Source organism: Candoia aspera, chromosome 1 (assembly GCF_035149785.1).
Source record: "Candoia aspera isolate rCanAsp1 chromosome 1, rCanAsp1.hap2, whole genome shotgun sequence".
NCBI lineage: Eukaryota > Metazoa > Chordata > Lepidosauria > Squamata > Boidae > Candoia > Candoia aspera.
In genome coordinates, this window is record NC_086153.1 from 324,701,774 (window position 1) to 324,728,642 (window position 26,869).

A 26,869-nucleotide genomic window follows, 5' to 3' on the forward strand; every position below is an offset into this window, starting at 1 on the left:
AGAGGAAGTTAAAAATGTTACACCTGTTATTTTTGGTAATGCAAAATGGATGTCATTGAGCCCTGGAAAAGCTTAATGCACCAATTTTACCTTCTTTTTCCACCCAAACCTGATAAATGGGCCGTATTTTCATGCATACTTGGACGACTGCAAAAATGGGTTGCGGTTACATGCAGGTTATTTGCCTACTCCTCATCTAACATGTAAATTTGTTTGTAAGGAACTTGAGGTGGATTACAGTGTGTCATACAGGACTATATCATGTTCAGTAGTAATCCTGAATTTGATCCTTTGTCATTCAAAGTCCAGGTTCACATAAGTTCTTTCTTACAGAACTCCAAGGAGTGGACCAAAATGGTAATCAGGAACATTGCAGCCTCTGGGAAGTTTTCCAGTGACAGGACCATCAAAGAATATGCCCGTGATATCTGGAATGTGGAACCTTCTGACCTCAAGATCCCACCACCCAATGTACCTCGAGATGTGGCTGATGAGATGCTGGCCAATGATTCAGCTGAAAAGTTGCGTATGTGAATCTGAGAAGTCCTACAAGGTTTAACTCTGCATGGATAATGCATAGTACTGTACATTGGGAAAAGCATGCACAGATTTGTTTAGCAAGTAATGGTAGTAAAATGGCCTCTTTTCTCTTTTGCTTACAAGCACTGAGGGCAGTTGGAATATCTTATGCATTATATACATCACAGAGATTTAAATGGGCTTGAGCATCAGAATTCTCCCGCTTTCCTTCCTTTGGAACCCTGGGAATTATTGTTCCAAAAAAAATAATTAATACATCCTATTTCATCTGATGGCTTCTAAGTGGGCTGACCATATCTTTTTCATGGTAGCCAATATGGCCACTGGCCATACTAGGTGCTAGTCCCAACACAACTAGAGCGTACCAGCTTGAGGAAGGCCGCTCAAACAAATTTTAGTGCCCTTGCCCAACCACTCTCCAGGATGCTGGGGCTTGATTGGAGTGGCACAGCTATAAATTGACTCAAAGGCCTTTGGTTACATCAAAGGGCACATTTTTACTCATTTATAGTGGATGTTATAAAAAGATGCCATTAGTGAGTCTGAACGATCTGTTTGCTCAATTGTTGTCTTGCAAAGAAAATGAAAGATGTTGTGCAAGAATGTATATTCATAAAATGAACTCTTAGCAGAAAGAATAGTATATTTTGAGAAAAGTGTTAAAACAAAATCCGTATAGTTGTATAGATCACATTGTCTTCCTTCAAGAGGTGAGCGTAGAAGTCTTCTCCTACTTACCAATGATAGTCATTTGAAGTATTTTGAAGAAACCTTGTGCTTTTCAGCAGGTGTTAATTACAATACAAAACCTTTGAGGAAGTCGCACTATATAGTATAAATCAAATTGATTCATACTGGCAACATAGCTTTGATAGGAAGACATCTTGAGAGAAAAAGGATATTCTGCTGAAGAAGGGCTTACAGTAACCAAGATGAGATGCATTTATAGAAAAAGAAATAATTTTTGCAAGGCTCAAAAACTCCTGTATTTTTGCCCAATAATGTTGTTCTGTGGTGTACACCTGGAAATTCATGATAAAATAAACTGAAATCCACTTTTTTATCTTCCAACTGTTCACTGCTTTAATATCCATGGCAAATCAGTCTAAGAACTGATATCTCCTTGAGGTTACTATCAAAGTCAATGTCCACTTGATTGCTGATCCTGCTTAATGCTCTCGAGGAAATCTCTGTTACAGAATACACAGAAAGGATTTATGTTCTTTGGATTTGGTGCCGTATAAAATCAACCTCCTGCTCAAATTGTTTAGTTCACTTGGCCAAGGTTGGGTAGAATATTTTATGCAGAAGAATTGTGAAAATACCTACAAACTGTGGCAGCAGAAGTTTTATGCACATATCTGCCACAGTTTGTAGACATTTTCACAATTCCTGCCCTTTCACAATATCCTGCCCTTCTACCCATAGAGAACTCAAGGCAGCTGAAAGTTCAGAATGAAATATTAGAAACCATCAAAACACTGATAATATATCTGAACATAATATTTTAAATAGGGCTGGAACAATATATAGCCCACTGACCATTCAGTGGTGGTCATCTGAACTTTCCCGTTTAGCTTCACCTTCCCCAACTCCAGCCAACACAGCAGTACAACATGTAGCAATAACAGTTGGCCAGTTTGGGCATGTATGGAACAGAGTTATTGCATGATAAATTTTCAGCAGCTACTGCTGGAGCTCCACTCCAAAATGAGCTGTCTCTTGAAATCTCATCAGATGTACTAGCTTACTTGATTAAGCGCCTCTTAATCAAGAAAGAAGCCTACATTTTGCCAGTTAAAATAGATTTTCTCTACTGTGGCCTGGTTTATACAACATATGAAACTGTAATGTGGTTGCTTTGTCTTTCCCTTAGTGTATGTTCCATGAATACTGTCCTTTGGGCTTATTCAGTAAACCATATTAAGCAAATCATGGCTTAATATAAACCCAAACTTGTAGTGTATTGGGTTGGACTGTATTCTGTGCCCTTCTCAATCTCAGGCATCAACAGGGAAAACTCTTTTTACAGAAGTCTTAAAACAGCATAAACTTGGCTCCATGTGCTTACTTTAGAATGGAAGCGAGCTGAGGATGAGAGGAGATGTAGTCATGCCCCAAACCCATGGAAGGTGGGAAGGAAAGAAACTGGATGTGTTCTTTCTTCTCAAGGGCACCATATGAGATTTCAAAGAGCTATGCATGTAGAAAAAGAGGGGGTGAGCATGAATTGCCAAGAGGACTGTAAGTACCGCGGCAAGCTGACTTTCCCCCCCCCCCAAGAATGGAGTTAAATACAGGTAGTCCTTGACTTACGATCACAATTGGGACTGGAATTTCCATCATAACTCATTGCAGTCGTAAGTCGAGTCACCATATGACTGGACCCAATTTTACAACCATTTTTACGGCAGTTGTTGAGCAAATCACTATGGCTGTTAAGCAAATCCAGCTTCCCCAGTGGCCGTCTTTTGGCAGAAAGTGGCAAAAAAGTCGCAAAACACGATCACACTGCAATCAGTCGTAAATGTAAGCCAGTTGCCAAACACCCAAAATGCAATCATGTGCCCACAGGGACGAGATGCAACATTTTGCAATGCTCGGAAGTGTTTTACAGGCCGTAAAGCACCCATTCCAAGGCCGTCATAACTTTGGACCGTCACTAAATGAAAGGTCGTAAGTCGAGGACTACCTGTATGATGATTGGGCTCACCCCTATTACTAAAGCTACAGTTCTCAGCTTTTCTTACTCTTGGCCATGTTGCCCAGGAGCAGCTAATTAGTGGTTTAGTAGCTCTGCAGGCCCCCAAGATGACACCTCTGCCCTCTCACACCACCCATGGCAACTACATGGCATCATTCAGAGGAGAACAGAAGGGACCACTGAAATTACTGCTGCTACCTACAAAGACAACGGTCACATTTAAAGCGACATCATCCACCTTTGTTCCATGGAACTGAGAGAAGGGTTCACAAGTTCTTTCCTCCTTCCTTCAAATTGTGTCCTTCCTTGCAAAAGCTTTATGACAACAGTTGCCATGCAACACAAGACCCTTAGTTCTAGCCTGTGGGTTAGCAAAAGTTTTTATTTTAAATCAAAATGGCAGAAATCTCACAAAATCTTAGTTCTCCTAGGTGGGGCTCTGAAATGACCTTTTGTGGGGGATGGAGGTCCTGCTGCCTGAAATTGTGACCTAACCCTACTTAGTTCCGAGAGAGAGTGACTTGCCAAAAATCATCCAGAAATCTAGGCTCTATATAGCCTTGGTTCAATAGTGTAATCCAATTTGCCACCCAGTTTAGTTGGCTCAGAGCCCCTCCAATCTGAACAACTTCCTAAGCGAAGGCACTACTTCTCCAGGAAGTTCCCCTGAAAGGCTTATGGGGCAACAGCATGTTCAGAGGGCGTGGCCTCATTTCTCCTGTTGAAATTCTGCTGCTTATCCCTGGCTAATCTATGGTGTCTTAAAATTACATATAAGGCACACCTGCTTGGGTCCCTCCCACTGGAAGCTGGAGTGTCTCTTCAAATAAAAGATGGGTTGCTCTGTTTGTTCAAGTTATGGCTATGCTGTCAAGTATTTAGGACAATGGTTTAAAGGGAGTTAGGAAAGGGTAACTTCACAGTAAAGGGAGACCTGAAGTTTGTTGCCACTGGTCTACAGTGAGGAAGAATCATCTGGAGAACTAAATGGGAAGAGAATCTGTTCCTCTTCTCTCTCCCTGTTCTTCATACTAGAACATCCCACAAATGACCACAGGTATATTTCACTAATGTCATTTGAGGATTTTTTCCAAGACTGCTATGGAAGCATAAAACTATATCGATGGTGCATGCTGCAAAAGTAGATATTCCAAATAAACACAATTAGCAGGAAAAATAACCCTGTTTATATATGCAGTGACTTTCCACTTGTATAACATATCTACAGGAAGAATAAACTCTAAGAATTTGTATATTATCTCTTTATGTGTACAGAGAATCCTTTTAAAAGAGTAATTGACCGCAGTTACTGCTTAGTTACCTTTCTTCCTTGTTGTACAGGTATTATATGGTCATCTTCTGAATGTAAGATCAAAATAGGACTAGATAACACTTTCACACTGTGGAGAAGAAAAAGTGTTTTAGCTGAATTCAGCTGTTTTGTCATATCTTTATCCTGCTTTTCAATCAAAAATTGTCTTCCAGGTAGCTGAGTTACATTTCTAACCATTAATGAAAGCTTAGGTCATTGTGGGCTGTAATCCTTTGATTCCTGGCAATGTATCCCATGAAACCATAGGGCTACTTAGGTCTCCCACTCCAAAGATGGAGAGAGATCACCTTTGCAGGAGGAGATCTTAACTTAGGAAACCACTTCCCAGCCATTTCAGAAAGGTTTACATTTTTATGAGTCACTCATTTTTCTTTCTGGTACAAATTGTTTGCAGTTGTACTTTCAGCATCCCATTTCCTAGGATTTCCCATCTTCCTTGGATACTTTTCCCCTTCAAATCAGTGGATTTCAAGTCATTGGATCAAGCCTATCCTCCATCTGAGTTCATCAAAATCTATATGATTCTTCTGTTCCTCCTCTCCTGAATATCACAAATGTGGTACATAGAGAAAATAAGCAGGGCCAGCAGACAAATTGTGGAACCCATGCCTTCATATTCAACCAACAGGATCTGCAGGATCTCCACACACATAGAAAAGGGGCTGGGGTCACATTGTAACATTGCCTTTGTCAATCTGTCCCTCCGTGCAGATGCCATTGGATCTAACATTCTGAAAGAAGCAAACCAAGCCTATCATTCGATTGCAGCACCAAGTCAATTCTCAGAATAGTAAAGGACAATTTATTCCATAACCTGGTATCTTCCAGATAGTTCAGGACTGCATAACTCTGAACTCACTTTTCGTTATTAAGAAAGTACATGTCAGCTTGGGCCATTGTGTCCAAAATTAAATACTCAAAGCCAGGAAACTTGCGGTAGATCTGGTTGAAGAAAATAAGAAAAGATATTTTCCATTCATGGAAACTCCTTTGTGAACTGCCATAACAACTTGATTTGTTTACAAGGATTATAAGTCGCTCCAGTCGAAACTGACTCTGAGCAGCATGCAGTTCCCCCCGTCACAGATTCAGATAGAAAACTAAATTAAACGTAATACCAATAAACAACAAAAAGGTAAGGAATGTAAAAATTGGAAATACCATGCTGAATGGAGCAGCAATTAAGTCACCATCCCTTATCAGAAGCCTGATGGAATAGCCATGTTTTAATGGACTTTCTAAAGGCCAGGAGGGACGGGCCATTCGGATGTCTGAGGGTGAGGTATTCCAGAGGATGGCATCCAAAACTGAAAAGGCAGCTTCCAAGGTTTGTACAGTTGGCAGGCTCTGAGAGACAGGACCCAGGGTGAGCCTGCCTTACCAGATCTTAATGGGCAGGCAAATGTTTGTGGGAGAAGCAGCCCACCAGATACCTAGTCCTGAATCACGAAGGGCTTTAAAGGTGACAACTAGCACCTGCAATTGTACATGAAAGCCAACTTGTAACCAGTGCTGCTGTCACAGATACCATATGGGCACATCAAAGCATGCACATAACTACTTGAGTTGCTGAATTCTGGACTAGCTATATCTTCCAAATGTTCTTCAAGGGCAGCCCCATGCAGAGTGTATTGCAGTGATCCAATCAAGAGGTGATTAAGGCATGAGTGACTGTGAGTAAAGCCTCCCATTCCAAGGGAGATTGTAACTGGCACACAAAGTGGAGGGGTGTGAAGAGCTTCGTGGCCACTTCTGCCACCTGCTCATCAAGCAGGAGCTGTGAGTCCAGAAGGACCCTCAAATTAAGATTCATGTCTGTAAGGGATTGTAATGCAATCCCTTACAGAACTAAAGATGGGATCTCTCCAGAATGAGATGGCTTATGAATCCAGAGCCACTCCACCTTGATGAGATTAAGCCTCAACCTGTTCTTCCCCAATCAGATCCTAACAACCTCCAGCACATCAACTGTATCACTTGGTTGGCCTGAGAAGTAAAGAGAGAAGGTTGAGTATCATGTCAGCGGATGACCTCACCCAGATCAAGCAACACCTGAATAGTCTGAATCCCCCATGACAGTCTTTCCAGAGATCAACTACAATTGTGATTAATGTGTGCCATACCCAGGTCTGGAACCTGACTGAAACAGGCCCAGGTACTCTGCTTCCTCCAGGGCTCTCTGCAGCCACAGCCCCACCATTTTCTCAATAAGCTTCTTCAAAAAGGGAAGGTAGGAGACTGATCAAAAATAAACTGGATTGAGCAACAGTTTCTTGAGGACAAGATGCAGCACGCCCTCACTCAAGGATGCACTGATATCAAATATATACTGAAAACCTAGTATCTAATTTGTTCTTAATAAAAAAAGTAAGAAGAATGTTAATGGAGAAATATAAATTATTCTTTCTGTCCAGGGAATCCCTTTTTCTTTGCTAATTGTGTTCCATATGGTAAGGAAGATTCTTGAAACATAACTGTGACCCTCTGATTGTAGCTGAACTACAATTCCCAGCATTCCTCATTGGCTATACAGACCAGGGCAGATAGGAGCTTTTGTTCAGCAACATCTGGAAGGACTCAGGCTCCCTACCTTTCTTCCAATTGTGTTCTGCCATCTACTTTCTCTTCTCTCCTGCATGAACACAGACTCTTAGGTCCAGCTTGCTTAACCTCCCTAGGTGGACCCAATTCTAGGAATTCCCAGAGTCCAGGTGAGCCGAGCACAAGTGTCCACAACAGCTCAGCACGCTGTTACATAGAGAGTGCCTAAAGTATATCTAGAACTCAAAAAAAGAATGCTAAGACTTACTTTTGTTATTGGGATGGTGGCAGCTGCATCCCGGATGCTGGTGTAAGGAGCTTCCAGGATGATTGCATCCACTGAGATGCCTTCCAGGGGGAAAAACAGGAGGTTATATCAGGGGGGGAAAAATCCATGGGAGAAAGCCCTCATCCTGGAACACAAATGCAAGAACCAGAGAAACAGGGTACACTGCTCTAGCAGAGACGAAGTACAAAGCCTCAAGGCTGAACACAGTCCACAATTTCCAACATCAGATTAAAGAAGCAGGAGTTAAGGGGAAAGGCCCAGTCAATCCTCCAAAACAATCTCATTAAGACCTGAGTTTTATTACAAGCTATTCTCTTCTTACCCACAGTTTGCTTGAAAAATTAGGGCTGCGGCCGCCATTCCTCCCTTTAACTCTAGCTGCTCTTACCTTTCTAAACCCGAGGTGCATGTGGACCTTGGATAGGGGGCTCCAAAAAGTAGGCAGAATCAGAATAAATACGTAGGTGGAGCTAAACTGAAACTAAACGCAATTATGTTCGTATGAAATTAATCAAATGCAATTACTGTAATTACTCTAGGGCAGTGTTTCTCAACCTTAGCAACTTTTAAGGTGTGTGGACCTCAACTCCCAGGATTCCAGCCAGCAAGCTGGGCTGGGGAATTCTGGGAGTTGAGGTCCACACACCTTAAAGTTGCTAAGGTTGAGAGACACTGGGCTAGGGGAATGTCATGATTTTCCCATTCAAACACCCTGAAAATTACAATTTGATGGCAGCTTTTACAAGAGCTCTGAGACCACACCCCAAGGCAACAGGTTGCACAACTTTGCTTGTCTGCAATTTGCAGACACTTTGGCAATGGACAACATACATGGCCCTCCCCCATTTTTTACATTCAACATCGATACAGCCAGTGAGAAAAATGCACTGTTAACATGCTCAATCAGTAGAATTACGTGATACAGGTAAGAACTAGGAGCTTCCATTTTTGTAACTTGTCCCCTGTTTTTCACAGGCAGGGGTGACTGCAGGGGGTGTCAAAAAAGTCAAGATGGCAGCCATGATCTCACAATCAAAACCTTGCCCCCTAAGCATATGCAAATTGCTCAAGTAAATGATCTGCATTCTAAGGTGGATAGCAAAAAGGAGCGTGGGCCACAAGGGCAACCGTACACGCACATGCACACACCCAACCGTGCAGTCTTTTGGTGTTTGGGGCCACATGTAATGGTGTTGGGGATGGCAGTTTGCACAAATGGGCAACAATGCAAAATGCTAATCATGCATTAGATTTTCTGATGTTTTTGCTGTTTGTGGGTATTTTTTAACTGTCTTAAACTTAAGTTGCAATTTTCATCTCCCCCCACCCCGGCTTACAATGGCAAAAAATGAAGAAAACAATGTCCTTGGGGTACAGTAAAAACTATGAGGTCCCTGGGCTGTAAGTAGCCCTCCCCTGCATTAGACTCATTCCCAACCCTATTTTGCGGAGGAAATCCTCTTTGAGTTATTAAGCACTTGGGGTCCGCCATGATGCACTTGGAAGGGAGGGACCATATCAGAAGCCTGCATAATGGTACCATTTGCACTTTGCTGAGAGAGACAGGAGAAAAAGCTACAAGGAACTGGAAGGTGAACATTAACGCAGGAAAGAACATTGTGTTTTACAGATTCTCAACAGACTTCTGGCAGCTCAACCATAACAGATAGACTTCAGGGGATAATTTCTAGAGCAGTGTTTTTCAAACTTGGCAGCTTTAAGATGTGTGGACTTCAACTCCCAGAATTCCCCAGCCAGCAACTCCAAGCCTGTCAGTGCCACTGTTCCAGATGTTTAATACTTAATATGTTCCTCCTAAGGTAAAGGTAAAGGTTTCCCTTGACGTAAAGTCCAGTCGTGTCCGACTCTAGGGGGCGGTGCTCATCTCCGTTTCAAAGCCTTGGAGCCGGCGTTGTCCATAGGACACTTCCGGGTCATGTGGCCAGCATGACTCACGGAACGCCGTTACCTTCCCGCCAAAGCGGTACCAATTAATCTACTCACATTTGCATGTTTTCGAACTGCTTGGTGTGCAGGAGCTGGGATGAGCAACAGGAGCTCACCCCGCCGCGCGGTTTTGAACCACCGACCTTCCGATCGACAGCTCAGCGGTTTAACCCGCAGCGCCACCGCGTTCCTCCTACATCTACTTTTATCACTGGCTTTACTGTATTTCCCTTGTGCTATTGCAATGTTTATGTGTAAACCAGGGTTTTTCAAACTTGGCAGCTTTAAGATGTGTGGACTTCAACTCCCAGAATTCCCCAGCCAGCATGGAATTGACATCACACATCTTAAAGTTGCCAAGTTTGAAAAACACTATTCTAGATCATATGAAAAAAGAGACAAACTCTTCCACAACAATTCATTGTAGAGATGTGACTTTATCCGTATACATATATAGATCAATAGTTACCTTGTTCTTTCAGCTTTCTGGCAGTATTGGTAGCAATTCTACAAGGAAAGAGGAAATAGTGAGGGTAGAGCAAGACTTAACACATCTATTCTGAAGTAAGTCCCATCCGTGTGGTTTGTTTCCACATAAATGCGGGCCTTAAATACTTTGACTGCCAAAGAGGCCCCCTCTCAAACCCACTGAAAGCTTAAGCAATCTGTGATCTTAGTATATTTCAGCTATTTCAAGTAAGCATTTTAGAGCTCAAAAAGGTTAATTTTATTTTAAAGTAATACTGTCCTAACAGCCAGGAACCACGCTGAGGCAAGGAACTGGTCTCTAATGTTTTATTGCTTGTACTTAACAGGAATCCTAACAAACTGAAGAAGCGTGGGAAAACCCAGACATATAACCCCCAAGGGTTAAGGCGGTCCCGATCTGTGTCTCTTTGAATGGCTGAACAATTCATCAGTGCTATGCATGCGCTTGACAGTCTGGATGGGAGCCCCCTGCTCGCCATCCTTACTCATGACAAATACTGAGATCAGAGATTCAGCAGGCGTTGCACTGCTGATCCGTAGCTTATATATTCTTTTCAAATCTTCCTGACTTTGATAGTGCTACAGTGGCTTTGGTTTTGGTTTGTAAAAAATGTAACAGTTTACGCACTCACACACACGCACACCAATGTCCAAATCACAGTCCTCAACTTTCAAGATACCAGGTGAAAACAAACATTTTTCTCTTGCTCTGGAGCTCAAAATGACAAACTTACCCAGTGCCCAAAGAATGTCCCCAGAAGATGACCAAGCTATTCCCACTCCGTGCTTTCACCCAGTCGTAAAGGCAGAGAACGTCTGTTGTAAAGCCTTTTTCACTAGGCTCACCAGAAGAGTCTCCATAGCCTTGGAGAAAGCGGCTGGCGGTTAGAGAGAAATATACTGAACACCTAGAAATCAATTTTGCATTGAAACTTACCTCTGTAGTCCACAGCTAGGACATGGAAGCCACCATCACTCATTGCCTGTTTTAAAAGTTAGACAAATTTCAAACAAACAGCTTTCTAAAAGGACGAAAGAGTGAGCCAAAACAAAGTTAACTGTTCACAAAATGCTGGCACTAAGACATAATGTCAATCCTTCAAGGCAGATCAGACTAGGAATCCAGTGTCATGTACTGTAGGTCTTTGGTTACTGGGTCTTTGGGTTTGCTTCAGATGTTTTGGAGGGATTTTGTTGTTTTGTAAGCTACAGTAACACCAAGGGGTAGCAGTAGTCTGTTGGCTGTCTTGGACATGCTTTTGATGTAGGGTAGAGTTATCCTTTTCATCCTAAGTATCCATGAACATCAACAGGCAGTCTAAAGAATGTTCATCTTGTCTTCTGACTGCCCATTGATGTTCATGGATACTTAAGATGAAAAGGATAACTCTCTCAACGTGTCGTCAATTTCAGCTGGGAAACTTGACAATTTACATCAAGCCATATCCAAAAATTCTAGGGAACTCCAATTTATTATTATTATTTTAAATTTATTAGAGCTGCCCACTCCCACAGATTCTGGGCAGCTTACAAATTTAAATCGCAAACATTAAGAACCATTAAAAACATACAACCTCACAGGCAGCCCAGACTGAAACAATCAAATAATGCAGAAAACTACTAGATGACACCAAAGAGACAGAATTTCTGCACCTCTTTGCTTCCATTTACTGGCCAGCTCCATATGGCATAGAAGTGCTCTATTGGGTATGTTCAAAATGAATATTTGCAGCAGAAAGAAGGGCAGACTTTTGAAGAGACTATAAAATGCTGGTTTCATGCACAGTTTTAAAAATAACAATATTGTGCAGATTTAGCGGCAGGCAGATCAATGTACAGAATTCGTTTGACTGCTAAGAATAAGATCCTAAAGAATGAAAATGAATACGCAGAACAGGGAGTTAAAATGGAAGCTGCAAATAGCTGTAGGACATCAAGAAAGCTATTATTTCTGCCCATAAGACTGGCACATGCACAAACAAGCTAGCCACTCCCAGAATAAAAAGCAAGGCATGCCAAGGCACAGATCTGTGAAAAACAGAGGCACAGGAACCCAAGCAAACTATACTATACATAGATTCTTTAAAGAGTTTTGGGCAGCACCTACCTTTATGAAATTAACTCGGTGGCTTGTTGCCCTGAAAGAGAATTCAGAGATTAGCTGCCTCAGAATACCTAAGGAACAAGCACTGGAGGATGTTATAGCTGCCTACTTAACTGCTTCCAGAAGCATCTAGTTAACCCTAGTGGTTGTCAAGATTCTGGTCTAGGTGGGTATTTGGTCTGATCCAGCAATCAAGCTCTTCAGATGTTCTTTGACAGCCGTCCTCCAACTGGGTGCCCTCTAGATGTCTTGGCTTCTATAGTGTAGCCAGTATGGCCATGCCGCCTCATGAATATGGGAATTAAAATTTAATATCAGACTGGACAAGCTGTTCTGATGTCCTCAGACTAACCATTGGTTTTATTTTAAAATTCTTACTTCATAAATGGTTCTTGAGGGGGAAAAGAAAAAAAAGGAGTTATTTTGTTCCTGAACAACAGGTATTTTAATGTAAGTGTTTTGAGTTGGAAAACCTTGGACTGATGATGTTCCCTAACCTGATTTTTTAAAAAAGCCTGCAAGAAGAAAATCAAGCTTTAACATCAAGCCAAGAACTAACAAAATATATTCAACTACGTTACCATCAGATTTTATCCCAGCAATACTTATGTTCATATGAAAATGTATAATTAGACTTTACTCTGTAGAAGTACACTTCCTTCTGTGTTGATGGAAAAAACAAATAGCATAACTTGCAGCACTAAAGCCATCATATTCACATACATTCCCTCTCTCTGACTAAGTATATAAATATGTGAACAGACAGGCAAATTAGGATTCCAGTTCCCAACCTTTCCCTTTGTTTAAACCACTTCCTCCTCATCAAAAGCTTTTCTGAGGACCACAACAAAAATAGAAGTCAACCTGCTATCACTGACACAGCATTTGAGGTTCTCTATTCCAAAAGTGGAATGATGAAATTCTGTGGGATCACTAAACATCGTAAGAACTTTGTGTTCCCATATTCAGTCTTGTAAGGTTTACTAAAAACCTTTCAAGATTTCAAATATGTACAAAACACAAGATACTGTGTTTGTGGTATGTGTGGGCAGGTGGGTATGGAGATACCTGCATGAGGGACCACTTGCAGCATCCGTGATTCCCTGACCACATTGGAAACCACTGACTCAAGGCATTGTTGTATTATATTTATTTTATGAAATGTTGTATCAGTTCTATCAGTTCTATCAAATGTTTTAAAAGAAAATCCAGTTCTTTTAACTGACACTGGAGTCAGGTGGAATTGGTGAAAAGACAGCTCCAGATGGCATCTGCAATGTCATCAACCTACTTCTCCCCACATCTATACAGTGGTTTTGCAATTATTTTTAACATACGTTTTTGATGTTGTTATTTAATTATAAGGGAAAGGAAGAATGTATACATGAACAGGCATGCTCCTACTGTTTCAAAAGAACAAAACCTGTGGAGGAGAATGACATGATGGGAACTATACCCTAAATCTGTAGTAAGCACAGAACCTTTTACAACTCCTTTTTAAATTCCCCTTTGTCTTCTCTTGGATGCCAGCTATTAAGTTTCTCTAATTTCTATTTCCAGTTGGAAAATGTGAATGGATGTTCTTGTAACTAAACATGCATTTAAGTAACACTAAAGCCCATCATAAATAAAACACTGTAATGAAACTATTGAAAGAAGACACTAAAAAAGTTTTAAAAACTGCAGACTATCACAAAAAAAAAAAAAAACAAATCTGCAAAAGAAGTTCAGGCTCACGCTATCTGCAAAATGAGCAAGTGTTATGAGAACCTTTGTTGAGACAAATAAGGTTTCGTTTGCCAACATAAAGATAATGCAAACCTCTGCAAGATGAAGGATAACTAACCCGTCTCTTTCCTCTTCCTTCCTTTTAAAATGTTAGTCATGTTAAAATCCCAGACCTGCCTCCTGTTTATGCAGAAATAGGCCTCTGGGTGTACACGTCTTGCTGGATGAGAAACCGGATGCATTTCCCACATTGTAGCAAGGTTGTGCAAGCGTTCCTGTAAAAGAAGCTGGAACAGTGCTTCTTCAATATTCCAGAGTGGGAGGGGTTTTGCTCTGTCCTCCCACCAGACAAATAAAAGCCCTGATAATTCCAGCTTCTTCTGACTGACTAGGAATGCCAGATCCTGGCTGTAGCTGTTTCCCAGGGTTATAATCTTAAATGCAAAAGGAACCTAATAATATGTGATTAGCCTTGTAGAAAACATGAGGGATCGCACGAGTTTTGCCTCTGAAGCCACTGCTCAGCATCTGAGAGCTTTCCTTACTTAGCCCTAGTGACCGTGAAAAGGCCGAGAGAATATGGACACCATGCAGAACATTGTGTGGAATCAGGGAGATTCTGGGGTGGTAGGACTGGAGCATCCCATCGGTTCTGTTTACCGTAACTGGGCGTTAATCACGTCCTGCACCATTCCAGCCATCTGCCTTTGCCAGTTGTCTGTGTCACAGACTATTCCTGCCTTTGGACTCCTGAGTTCCACCAGACTCTGAAATTCTTGCTACTTTGTATGTTTCGACAGAGTGGTGTTTGAGTTTTTGCTTTTAATTATGATTATGCCAGGATGGGAACCCCCGACTGTTCCAAGCCAATGAACAGATTGGCAATGCTGAGATCGTGTTAGACATACTCTCACAAAATGGCCGTCACAGTGGCAGCTCACAGAAAGCCCCTAGCAGCAGGCAAAATGATAAGGCAGCTGCCTGCTACCTTCTCATCTCAGCATCCTCTGCTTTTCACTAAGCAGAGAAACCCACTTCTAAACAGAGCACTGAGCTGTAGCCCTCAATTATATTTACTTTCTAAGAACATCTCTGAAACTCTACATGTATCCCAGAAGCTTTCCTGGAAAGAAAGATTATATTGGAGACTGGCTCTATGCTCTGCAGGATGCTAGCTTTCCATCAGTCTATTTCAGGGATCTCAGTCTGTTGGCTGGGATCTTCCAGAGGTCACAAATAACTTGGAAAGAGGTCATTTTTTTTAATCTGATCACAAGCTAACTATTCAAATTCACTCTGGGTTTTAGTCTTCATTTTGATTGTGCAAGCTGCAATGGACAGTTGCCATATCACTAAGTTTGAGAATCCCTACAATAGAGAGATTGAAATTGGTGCTAGGGTTGTGCAAGAAATAAATATGCCATTTAGAGTGTGTCTAACACGATGTCAGAATTGCTTTATTCATGGGAACGTCATATTGCTTGATTTATCATTTTATGGGATCATCATACCACAAGTTTAAGAATGCTGGCAACTTAAGAAATCCAGCCCATGATAAAGCAGGTGTGCCACTTTACGTAGCCACCTAAAGCCACTTTCTCCCTCCCTTGATTGCCACCCCAACACACATCACATATTCAGGATAATCTCAGCACTAGTGTTCCCCTTCTGTTTTTAAGTATGAAATTCACCTGGTACCCCCATTGCCATGGAGATAGATGATGATGGGATTATCATCTGCGAGGGCCTCTTCATACCAGCTGAGGTCTTTCCCTTCAGCTTCCTTCCATCTGCTATCTGGTAAAGCGTGCCTAAGACAGGAAGCCAATAGATTAGATAGGCCTCTGGTTAGTCTTGCAAGGCAGTCCAGACAAGAAGCACACCCAGGAGAACTAGCTCTATCTTTATTGTAAGCTTAAATTAACAGAATCTTGCAAGACTGACTCCACTTCTCCTCTTTTACTCTCCGGAAAACTAGGGAGGGTCCCTTCTGAAACACTTCCCACACCTCCTGTCCTTCTCTGGACTGACATATCTTTTACATGCTGGTTGTCCAGTCTGTGGCTCTCCCTCTTGTCTCCCAAGGTCCTTCCCACATACCATTATGCCTCTTCAGCCAGAACATGAGGGCTCCCCATTATTAAGAAAGAGAAGGTAAGCCATCTTTGTCCAAATTATTTAATGAACCAAATCAGTGAATGAATTGAACAAGCCAGATATTTTTAAAAAAGAATTAGATTCACACACACAGCAGAAACAATGCAAAAATGGGATTAACATTGATCTAGCTTCTTTGCTACCAGGGATATAAAAAAAGTCAGTATGGCAACTGCAACCACACAATCAATGATGCTTCATGCATGCATAAAGTGTCCTAACAGTCAGGAACCACGCTGAGACAAGGAATAGGTCTCTAGTGTTTATTACTGCTACATTAGACAGAAAATCCTAACAAACTGAAGAAGCGTGGGAAAAACCCAGACAGATAAACCCCAAAAGTCAAGGCGGGTCTGATCTGTGTCTCTTTGAATGGCTGCTTAACTCCTCAGTACTACGCATGCATTTTCCCCCCTGGATAGGGGCCCCCTCCTACTCACCATCAGTACTCATGACATAAAGGGACAGGGGGTCAATTGTGCAGTCGTGGCCACCATCTTGACTTTTTTTACTCTTCCACGAATGGCCCATCTTGCTACTTTGAAGTACTGCTCTCTTGGCCTCTGATCTGAAGTGAGCATGACCAAGGGACCTCCCAGTTGGACCTATATAACCTATGCAAACAAGGCTGATGGAGCCAGGTACTTACTCACCAGATGCCGAAAGTGATTCCTGGTTCAGAGGTGAGATAAAAGTTTTTGGTGTGATTTAGAAATACCTCAGGCTTCTGGAGATCCACTCCAAAAGGATAAGCAACTGTATAAAAAAAAAAAGCCACGCTGAAGTTTGCTTTTAGTGAAATCTGTTGTCTTCCCCTCCCAGCCCCCCATGCCATGCCAAGCACTTAGAAGATATCAAAAGGTTACATTGCTTTACCCATTTTTTCTGCACCTAGAGAATGCTGGGAATGAATAATATTGGGATGGATGGGACCACGGATCCTTCAGAAAGAGTGATCCACACAGTTACACAACTGCAATTCTGATGATATTTTGGACCAAGAACCAGCAACGTTTTCATGAGCCAAGAACTGCTGTATGCATTTGTTCAATAATATGCGACCTCATTTTTTGAAAATGTATTTAAAATGGCCAAGATCTCACACAAGATCAATAAATCTTATGTCACACTGATGACCTTACACCTAGAAGAATGGCACAATCTCAAAGGATCCTATTCAACTCACACAATTTTGCAATCTGATGAGACTTTAAATGTATGTTATTTAAATGGTTATAATCTAAAGCTGTCACAGTAATCCTGGCATCATGCCAATCAGATTGCCAGAACCCAGCTTTGGGAAATCAAAATTATATCAGTAAGAGACAGGCAAGAAACATCTTAAATTCTCTGTCACATGGAACAATTATTAGGCTAGTATGATAGATGCTTCTTTTAAAATGGAAGATAGAAGATAGCATTAAAAATATCAAGAAGGGCATTTCCTTTTTTTTACAACTGCAGCCTAATTCCCCATTCATTTATTTCTCATGCTCACCCATGCTGGTGGAGTATATTTAGTAACTAATATTATATGATAGTAACTATATATCAATGCTTATTTAAGCAAGCATCTTTTAAGTATTAGCACTTTGTAAGAAAGGACTTTGGAGAGGTAGTTTGATGTCGTGGTTAAAAGCACTGGGCTAAAAACTGGGAGACTGTGAGTTCTAGTCCTGGTCTAGGCATAAGGTCAGCTGAATGGCTTTGAGCTGGTCACTCTCTCTTGCAGTTGCCAAGAAAACTGCATGGACTTGTCCACATATTTGCCAGAATCAAGATTGACTCAACGGAACAAAAAAAGCATTTTTAAAAATATATTTTGCCTTTATTTAATTACACAGAAAAAAGAGACAACAAAGAGAACATGGAATGAAATAAAGTGATTATAATGAAATGTGATCATCCTTCACTGAAATGTTTATGTAAAAAAGTATCTTCATATATGCATGTATGGACACTTTAACAATAATAACTTAGAAATCTTAGGGAGGCTATTAAAGTTGATCTTTTGCAACAAAAGTTTGAATGGATTTTTTAAGCAAGATCCACCCTGTGTTTTAATCAGTTATAATTGCATTATCTGACATTTCCAACAGAGACCAACTTAGTCAAGGTGGTAAAAATAAACGAATTGTGAATGGTTTCCAACAAGTCCTTAATTAGTAATCTATTTGTGAATTACTGCAGGCATACAGGAAGAAATTTATAGATCCTTCTACTTTCAACAGAGGCACAGGGATAAAACAACAGGAATACTTACAAAAATTGAGATAGACAAATTTTCTTAACAGTGGAGGGAACAATCGAACAATCAATGGTACAGAGACGTACATAATAAATACATTCAGTAACACCTTCTTGACTATAGGGATATAATCCAGAAGTCCCCTAGAGAGGAAAAAAAAAGATGGAATGAAATTTAATTTTTTGTGCTTACAATAATAATTATATTGCTTACAGCAATAATTCAAGGACAAAAGGCTACTAGTTATGATGGTTATATATTATCTCCAGTATTGGAAGCAGCATCTCTTTCAATATAAGTTACTAGGGAACCTGAAGAAGAGAGACAACTGATTGGCCACTGAAAGAGCAGAAGGCCGGACTTCATGGCTTTTGATCTGGCACAACATAAAATGGAGATAACTATGGTTCTTCAGATGTTGGCCAACTGATCTCATTATCACTGACCAGCAACCATGAAATCTCGGCCAACATTCGGCAGCTGTTGGACTTGGTTATTTTCAACTTAATTACTACTTGTGGTTCAAAATTAGAACTTCTGCTTTATTATTTATTTAATTTATCCCCACCCATCTCCTCCCATGGGGGACTCTTTTACAGAATTGCTGCTCAAGGCAAGAGCAAGTGTCACAAGACAACCATGGAACTATAGAAAGCTCTTCAGCTTCCAGTGGAAGGTTTCACAAGGAAATCTCTGGGATCTCATGAAACTAATTATCTGGATTCTGATACAATGCTGGGCTCAGTGATAATGGTGCCTATGCAAAACCCAGCTAACAGAGCAGTTTTAAAAGAATACCAAAGACCATCTTAAGAGGATGCTCCCCCCAAAAAACCCCTCAACATGTCTAGGCATAAATCTTACATTTTGATCACATCTACAGCCTGGTTTATGTAACTGTCTAAGCAATAATGTTATTTTCTTGACTTGAATTTAGCATGTTCTGTGAACCCAGTCATATGTGGTTTATAGAACAATCATGGTTAAACAAACTCTCATCTACTTCAAGATGTAAACCAGTCCTAAACAGGGCAGCCCCATCTCATGTTGAGGTATTGCTCTGATCTGGACCTCTGTAATGACCCAATTTAAAGTGCCATTTTTGGCTCAAAAAATCAAGGTGCTCCAGGTCAACAAGTCCAGCATAAAGGGGGCCAGCTTGATTTGGCAGCTACTTCACTTCACCAAACTGAGTTTCTGCACACAGAAGCATCTTTTGGCATCTGAACTAAACAAAAATGCTGTTTCAATCTGGGGCGCTATTTCAAGAGGGCACTTCATCAGCCAAAGTTTAATCAAATCAAAGTGCCCTGTCAAAGTTCCACACAGCCTTAGGGTGAACCCACTCTGTATCACAGACTCGGGCTGAAGACAGAAACCATGTTTTAGGGACAACAAAGTAATTTTCAAAGCTGCTGTTCCCAGCATATTTGGGGCAGAACTACTTATGACACAAGCCTGCCTATATGGCTTCTAGAGATAGAATCAGCTGCATGATGCCTTGTCCTAGCTCCAGAATTTGGCAGCTCTTTATGATTTGTATGCTATTGTTGCTGTCACTGCTGTTATAAAAGATGACAATCTATGCTTACAAAGTCCTATATGTTGCCCTCCCTCTAAAATTAATTAAAAATAAAAGTGGACAGAGAACAAGGGTTGTTCAAAAATGCAACACCAGTTTTAGGACGTGGCAATTGATTTTCTAAGAATAGATTTTTCCAGTTACATTTAGTCCACAACAATATCTTTACTTAATTTTGTTAACAAGGGTTTTCCCTCTGCCAGCACCAAATGTCTTTATTACATGAACCCTGCAGCACAGATGACTTTCATAAGACTACGGCAAGCAGAAGATTAAGGAGTTATCCTACTCCTACTAAGACTCTCTTAATTTCCCAGTATTGCTAATAAATCAGTAGTCACAGTCTACTACTATTACATCTACTCTCCATTATATCTAGTTTCTTAAGAAGATATAGAGAGCCAGTTTGGTGTAGTGATCAAGGAAGGAATCAGGCTAGAAACCAGGAGACCATGAGTTCTAGTCCCACCTTAGGCACAAAGCCAGCTGGGTAACCTTGGGCCAGTCACTTTCTCTCAGCCCTAGGAAGGAGGCAATGGCAACCCAATTCTGAAAAACCTTGCCAAGAAAACTGCAGAGACTTGTTCAGGAGGTTTCTGAGAATCAGACATGATTGGATTTTTTTTTTAAAGGTATAATGTAACCCAGTAACTGCCCACCTGATGGACTGGACTACAATTCTATAGAATCCTTGGTGCTCTCTGAGTTTGGTTGTTTGCTTGCAGATGTTTCATTATCCAGCTGAGTAACATTATCAGTGTGAGTGTGGGGTTTGCTCCCTCTTTATAGACAGCAGCTTGCCCTGCCAGTGTTGGTGGGGGTGTGGTTTTCTCCTTGGTAATTCCTTGATTAGGGTATTGTCCTCTGTTCAATTGTTTGCTTGATTGTTTGTCTCACTGGTAGTTCCTTGATTAGGGTATTGTTTTCTGCTTGATTGTTCATCTGGTGTTAATTAATTAATTTATTTATATTTCAAATTTCTATCACCTCCCATCTCCCCCAAAGAGGGACTCGGTTTACAATAAAATCAACAGTGAAAAACCATAAAATACATAAATTACAATGCAAGTAGTAGAATAAATACAATAAATATAAAATCCAAGTGGCGGAGATCTCATTCGATAGGGAGGACTCTACAACACCAGCCACCCCCAGGAAGAGCTATTGCCCTTCCCATCCCAGGCGAGGCAGCAGAACCAGGTCTTCAGGAGAGAAGGGGCCTGCCTCACCTCCCGGGGCAGAATGTTAATCCCTGCCTCTCTGGGTGTTGGCTGCCGGAGAGGATGTGTTCTGGTCTTTTTGTTTCCTTCTTAGCTTTTAAAATTTTCTTTTTTGAATGGTGTGTAAATGTGATTTATCTCTATGTGTCTATTGATGGCTGATTTGTCTGAATGCACATATCCCAGGGCAGACATTCAATAATTTTTAAAAAAAGATTCTCAGTATGAATGGTCTCCATTCCCCCACCCACCATTTTTCCAGATGCTCAAGGTGGTATACTTTGTTTCTCCCTCACCCACACATATGGTCACTACAATTTATGGTCACTACAACTCTGCAAAGATGGTTTAGCAGAAGGAGACTGGCCAGCCCAAAGTTACTAATGGAGTTCCATGGCTAAGTATGGAACCCAGGCCACGGCATCCACAATGGGGGGGGGGGGCACATGGGCATGTCAACCAAGTCAAAATGGCCGACACAACTGGACAGTTGAACCCCCCATCCATTTTAACCATGAATTGCATGCATGTAAAATGGGTATTATTGATGCAACTGACACACTGTCCTAACAGCCAGGAACCACGCTGAGACAAGGAATAAGTCTCTAGTGTTTTATTACTGCTACATGTCAGAAAATCCTAACAAAATGAAGAAGTGTGGGAAAAACCCAGACAGATAAACCCCAAAGGCTAAGGCAGGCCCGATCTGTGTCTCTTTGAATGGCCACCTAATTCCTCAGTACTACGCATGCGCTTTACAGCCTGGATGGGAGCCCCCTGCTCGCCATCCTTACTCATGACACACACACCCCTATGGACACTCCTGAACCTAAGCCTAACTCCATACTCTAATCCAGTGGTTCTTAAACTGAAGGTAATTTGGGCATACCCTGGGGGTAATGGAGCAATTTGTAATTCCAATAGAAGAGAACAGAACTCCACAATTTGTAATTGTTTGTGAGTTGAGGATACTATTTGGAACTGCCCACTGCTGAGACACTGTGTAAAACAATAGAGTCTGGGGGCTTCGGGCGGGATGTAATGACATTATTTGAGATCAAGAAAAGGGGTAATTGGGTCAAACAGTTTAAGAACCACTGCTCTAATCCCTACATGCACAGGCTGAAAAGAGTCAGTTTTGAATGCAATGATCAAGGAGAAGGGGAATTTTCCTATAAGCTGGCAACTCTGGGGGCCCTGGGCTCCCCTCTTGTGGTATGACAAAAGATTTTGTTGTTTAGCCAGTTTTTTGCCTGGAGAAAAGGTGCAAGACAGCATCCCCAAGCAGTTGAAAAGCTTTATCTGATCAGGCTCAATAGACCTAAAGAACTCGGATTTATTTATTTATTTTCTATCCTGCCTTTGTTATTTTTATAAATAACTCAAAAGTAGTAAACATACCTTATACTCCTTCCTCCTCCTACCTTCCCCACAACAATAACCCTGTGAGGTGGGTTGGACTGAGACAGAGTGACTGGCCCTAGGTCACCCAACTGGCTTTCATGCCTAAGGTGGGACTAGAACTCACAGTTTCCTGGTTTCTAGCCTGATGCCTTAACCACTAGACCAAACTGGCTCTCAGGGATCATAGAAACAGACTTGGAAGGGACCGATTTGTGAGCCAGGCCAGTGGCAGAAGAGCAGATGGCATTCCAGCAGGGAAAAGGGGCCCATCCTTTGTCTAGTTGCCAAGCTGGGATGCTGCAATGGAAAATTTACATACTGATACACTTCTTGCTGTTATCATTCAACCATTTCCACCCTAGTATAATCATTGTTTTGATCATCTTTGGCTTGCCAAAATGCCCTAAGCAATTATTACGGTCTTAATTGTTCAAAGCAGCCTTGAATGCTTTTATCAGAGTTATGCACATCAGATGGGTATCTTAATGTGAACAGTTCCTGCATCATCAGGAATCCCATCTCAGCATACCTGGGCACACCTGGAAAGTGTATCATTGGACATGCCTTGCATATTTTCAAATCTCCCCAGTTTGCATTCTGCAAATTTGCTATTCCAAATAAACATGAGGCCCCAAATTTTGATAAATAATTAAAAGAGGACAGCTTCTAAATCAGCCATCTCCAACTCTGTGTCCTACAAATACATTAGGTTAAACAAAAACTCCAACTGAGTGCTGGCAGGGGATTATGGATGCAATACATCAAGGAAAGTTACTTTAGACAGTTTTATCATGGTCCCACAAGCATATCCATGATATACTAGAAATTAGCTCAAATATCATGCTAAACCATAGTTTGTTTTAACCATAAATTGCTGAACAAGCCACAGTTGAATTAATTTCTAAAATGAATGGAGAAACAAATAATACAATATTAAATTACATACTACATTAATCTATATAACAGTGATTTAAATGAACTAAAACTGAAGAAAAATTTTCTATTTTAAATGCTGGCTAGGGAATTCTGGGAGTTGAAATCCACACATCTTAAAGTTGCCAGGGCTGAGGAAACTGGAGGACCAACAGCTGCTAAGGCTGAGGCTATAACCCAGGGTTTCTCAACCAGGGTTCTGCAAGAGTTCCCTAGGGGTTTCCTGGGAGATCACAATTTATTTAAAAAATTATTTCAAATTTGGGCAACTTCACATTAAAGAGGTAAGTTTCATTCTTTATTTTTAGTTTAAGAACACGGTTAATGCATATATACAGGCCTACCCATGAAACGAATATAATAATTTTGTAACTTCCGGCCTCTATTTGAGCCTGAATGTGCAGGGGTTCCCTGGGGCCTGAAAAATATTTCAAGGGTTCCTCCAGGGTCAGAGGTTGAGAAAACCTGCTATGCCTTGTTCTTAGTCAAGGAGGATGACTAAAAACTTGATGTGTTTGAGCACAGTAATGAGATAGTGAGATGCCACCATTGGCTGGGTTTAAATGACACACATAACTGGGCTACTGAAATAACCCATTTATGGAATATACTGAATCATAAGCTAATCACATGAGCCAGGTTCACTTAACATCTTCAGCAACCAAACCAAACCAAACCAAACCAAACCAAATGATCAAGGTAAAATTAATTGAGCTTAACACATTTATGCAATCACAGCAATTAGTCTGTAAGTGAACCACTTAAACACATTATGTGAACACAGCCAGTGCGCCTCTTTGTTCAAGCCACTCAAAACTATTTTAAAACCTCCCATACCAATTCAACTTCCAGGACCATGTAATGTAATGCTTTCTGGCAAACTCCATTTGCAGTGAGTGACCTCCTGGACGTGCTGAATTTGCTTGGTGAAAATATAGCAGCTTTCTGCCCTCACCTCAGTCTAGCTTTCAGCCCTAACATTTCCTGGTGGTGTTCCATCCACAGACTACTCAGTTCTGATCCTGCTAGACTCTGCCAAGTCAGCTCAGTGCTTTGTATATAATAACTTAATAAGCATGCAAAAAAGGCACTGGTGCATCTGGGGCGACTTCTGTACTTCAAATGGTGATCACAACAGCTCGCCTGAACCAGGAATAATGGGATTGGAAACTTCTTTGACCTAGAAAGTTCAACGCTCAGCCCACTTCAAAAGGCTAATATGAGGATTTAAAAAAAAAAGAATCCCTTCCATTTACACTAGTCTGGAAAGAGGCTGAGATTCTAGCTGAATAAGCAACCAAAGTCCCCAAAACAATTGAAGTTTATTTTTACTTCTATTTATATTATTTTTTACTGTATTTTACTCTTTGTATTTATGGTGGTTTTAATCGATTGTTGTAAACCGCCCAGAGTCCTCCGAGGGGAGGAGATGGGCAGGGATAAATTAGATAAATAAAACGAATAGATAAATAAAAATAAATAAATAAACCCTCCTGGTCTCCCACGGGCTGAGCGTCAGGAGCACGCTTCGCTCTGTTTCCGCACGTCCTCTATTATAGCGCTTCTAAACCGCACCGCGCTTGCCGGTGCAAAGGCGACTCAGGCAAGTTTAAAAGGCGAGCCATCCTGATTAAAGGCACGCTGTGCGCCTGTTTTAATTTCATGCGTTCGAAAACCTGATTGGAATTTAATTCTGAGAACAGCTCAGTTCGCCTCCCACATCTCCTCCCCTCCACCCGCCCTTTCTCCCCGCGACCGCCTGATAAAACCGGCAGCAAAAGGCGCAGATGCCGAGCGACGCGGCGGCGAGAGGAATCCAGGGGCTGGCACTGGAGGCAGCAACGCCGGCTCCCGTCGCTCCCCGCGCCTGGCAGGCATGCCTTACCCGTCAGACTGCTGGAGGAACATCGCGGGGCAGGAGGAGGCGGCGGCGGCGCAGAGGTAGTGAGGACTCCGGCACCTCTGTACCCCGCCGCTTTATATTCTGGCGGTAAGGCAGTAACCAGCAACTCCCCGCCTTCAGCAAGGGGCGGACTACAGCTGGAGTCACCCCCACCTCGTCAGAATCGGTGGATGGGCGGCAAACCCTGGAAGAGCGAGCGCTCCCGCGGCTTCGGCAGAGCCTGCGCGCAGTCCACGGCCTTCGCGTGTGTTGAATGGTGGGAGGCGGAGCCAGGCACTGGAAGCCACGCCCAAGGCGTACGTAGACTACGGGCCGGTTTCTGACCGCTCTCTCAACTTTTCCATCGTTTAGAATGGGTGTGGGCGGGTGAGTATAAATATGTGTGGCCTATCAATATGATGATGATGGTGCAGTGTCATAAAACTTAGTAAAGGTAAAGGTTTCCCTTGACATTAAGTCCAGTCGTGTCCGACTCTAGGGGGCGGTGCTCATCTGTTTCAAAGCCGAAGAGCCGGCGTTTGTCTGTAGACACTTCCGTGGTCATGTGGCCAGCATGACTAAATGGAACGTCGTTACCTGCCCGTCGAAGCGGTACCTATTAATCTACTCACATTTGCATGTTTTCAAACTGCTAGGTTGGCAGGAGCTGGGACTAGCAACGGGAGCTCCGTCAGGTGGATTCAACCCGCTGACCTTCCAATCAACAAACTCAGCAGTTTAACCTGCAGTGACACCACGTCCCTGTCATAAAACTTATACACACACAATTTATCATTGGGCTCATACAACATCCTAAATTCCAAAAAGGCAACTGCTAAGGAGAAAGCTACTAGTTTTCTGTTTCTAACCAAAGTGACTCAGGCCTATCATGTGAGCCCCTCCGGGTGATAGGTAAAGGTAAAGGTTTCCCTTGACGTAAAGTCCAGTCGTGTCCGACTCTAGGGGGCGGTGCTCATCTCCGTTTCAAAGCCTTGGAGCCGGCGTTGTCCATAGGACACTTCCGGGTCATGTGGCCAGTATGACTCACGGAACGCCGTTACCTTCCTGCCGTAGCGGTACCAATTAATCTACTCACATTTGCATGTTTTCGAACTGCTTGGTGTGCAGAAGCTGGGACGAGCAACGGGAGCTCACCCCGCCGCGCGGTTTCGAACCGCCAACCTTCCGATCGACAGCTCAGCGGTTTAACCCGCAGCGCCACCGCGTCCCTCCGGGTGATACTTATTTATTTATTTGTTTCTTTATTTGTCATATTTCTCTACTGCCCATCTCGCATGCAACAACTTGTAACCATTCTGTGACAGGGTGGAAGATGACAGCTAGCTGAAGCAATGCAAATGAACTTGAGTTCCAAATGTGTGTAAGGGTTTATTTGCACCCAAGAACTGTTTCCAGTAGATTTTCCCCTCCACAAAGGTGAAGAAAATGAGATAAAAGAATTGATTGGTTGATCATCAGCCCAATAGTCAATGGACTGAGCATCACAGCAAATTTAAATGAATAAAATGAAGATATCCTTGAGCTCATCTTTTTGAACACAGGATACTTTGTTGTAGTAATTTGGCAACAATATGGAAATAAGTTCACCTTGCCTTCTTCAGGGATTTTTTTTATATCTCAGTTTTGCTTATAGTCTTGAGATTTCCCTTTCAACTGGAGGGGTTACAAGTCGTTGGTTACAAGTTGTTGCATGTGAGATGGGCAGTAGAGAAATATGACAAACAAACAAACAAATCTTGACTAGCTT

At 41.9% G+C, this 26,869-nt stretch overlaps 2 protein-coding genes across 2 annotated transcripts in view; one reads left to right on the top strand and one right to left on the bottom strand.

Annotated features, from left to right (window-relative positions):
* The window catches only part of PYGL (glycogen phosphorylase L), a 37,417-nt gene extending 35,806 nt beyond the window's left edge, over window positions 1-1,611 (top strand). Inside the window, exon 21 of the mRNA XM_063290548.1 lies at window positions 334-1,611. Within this exon, the coding sequence (XP_063146618.1) occupies window positions 334-534 (201 nt within the window). The 3' untranslated portion in view covers window positions 535-1,611. The remainder of the gene's footprint in view (window positions 1-333) is intronic.
* ABHD12B (abhydrolase domain containing 12B) lies at window positions 3-25,145 on the bottom strand. Its single transcript, XM_063290549.1, has 13 exons — window positions 25,105-25,145; window positions 18,096-18,223; window positions 16,486-16,588; window positions 15,367-15,486; window positions 11,951-11,981; window positions 10,781-10,826; window positions 10,578-10,707; window positions 9,824-9,861; window positions 7,387-7,466; window positions 5,437-5,519; window positions 4,566-4,644; window positions 2,612-2,736; window positions 3-1,730 (listed from the first exon to the last, which is right to left on the bottom strand). Exons 1-13 carry the CDS (start codon window positions 25,125-25,127, stop codon window positions 1,682-1,684), a joined length of 1,035 nt encoding a protein of 344 aa, XP_063146619.1. The 5' UTR covers window positions 25,128-25,145; the 3' UTR covers window positions 3-1,681.
* Between the last annotated feature and the right edge of the window lie 1,724 nt (window positions 25,146-26,869).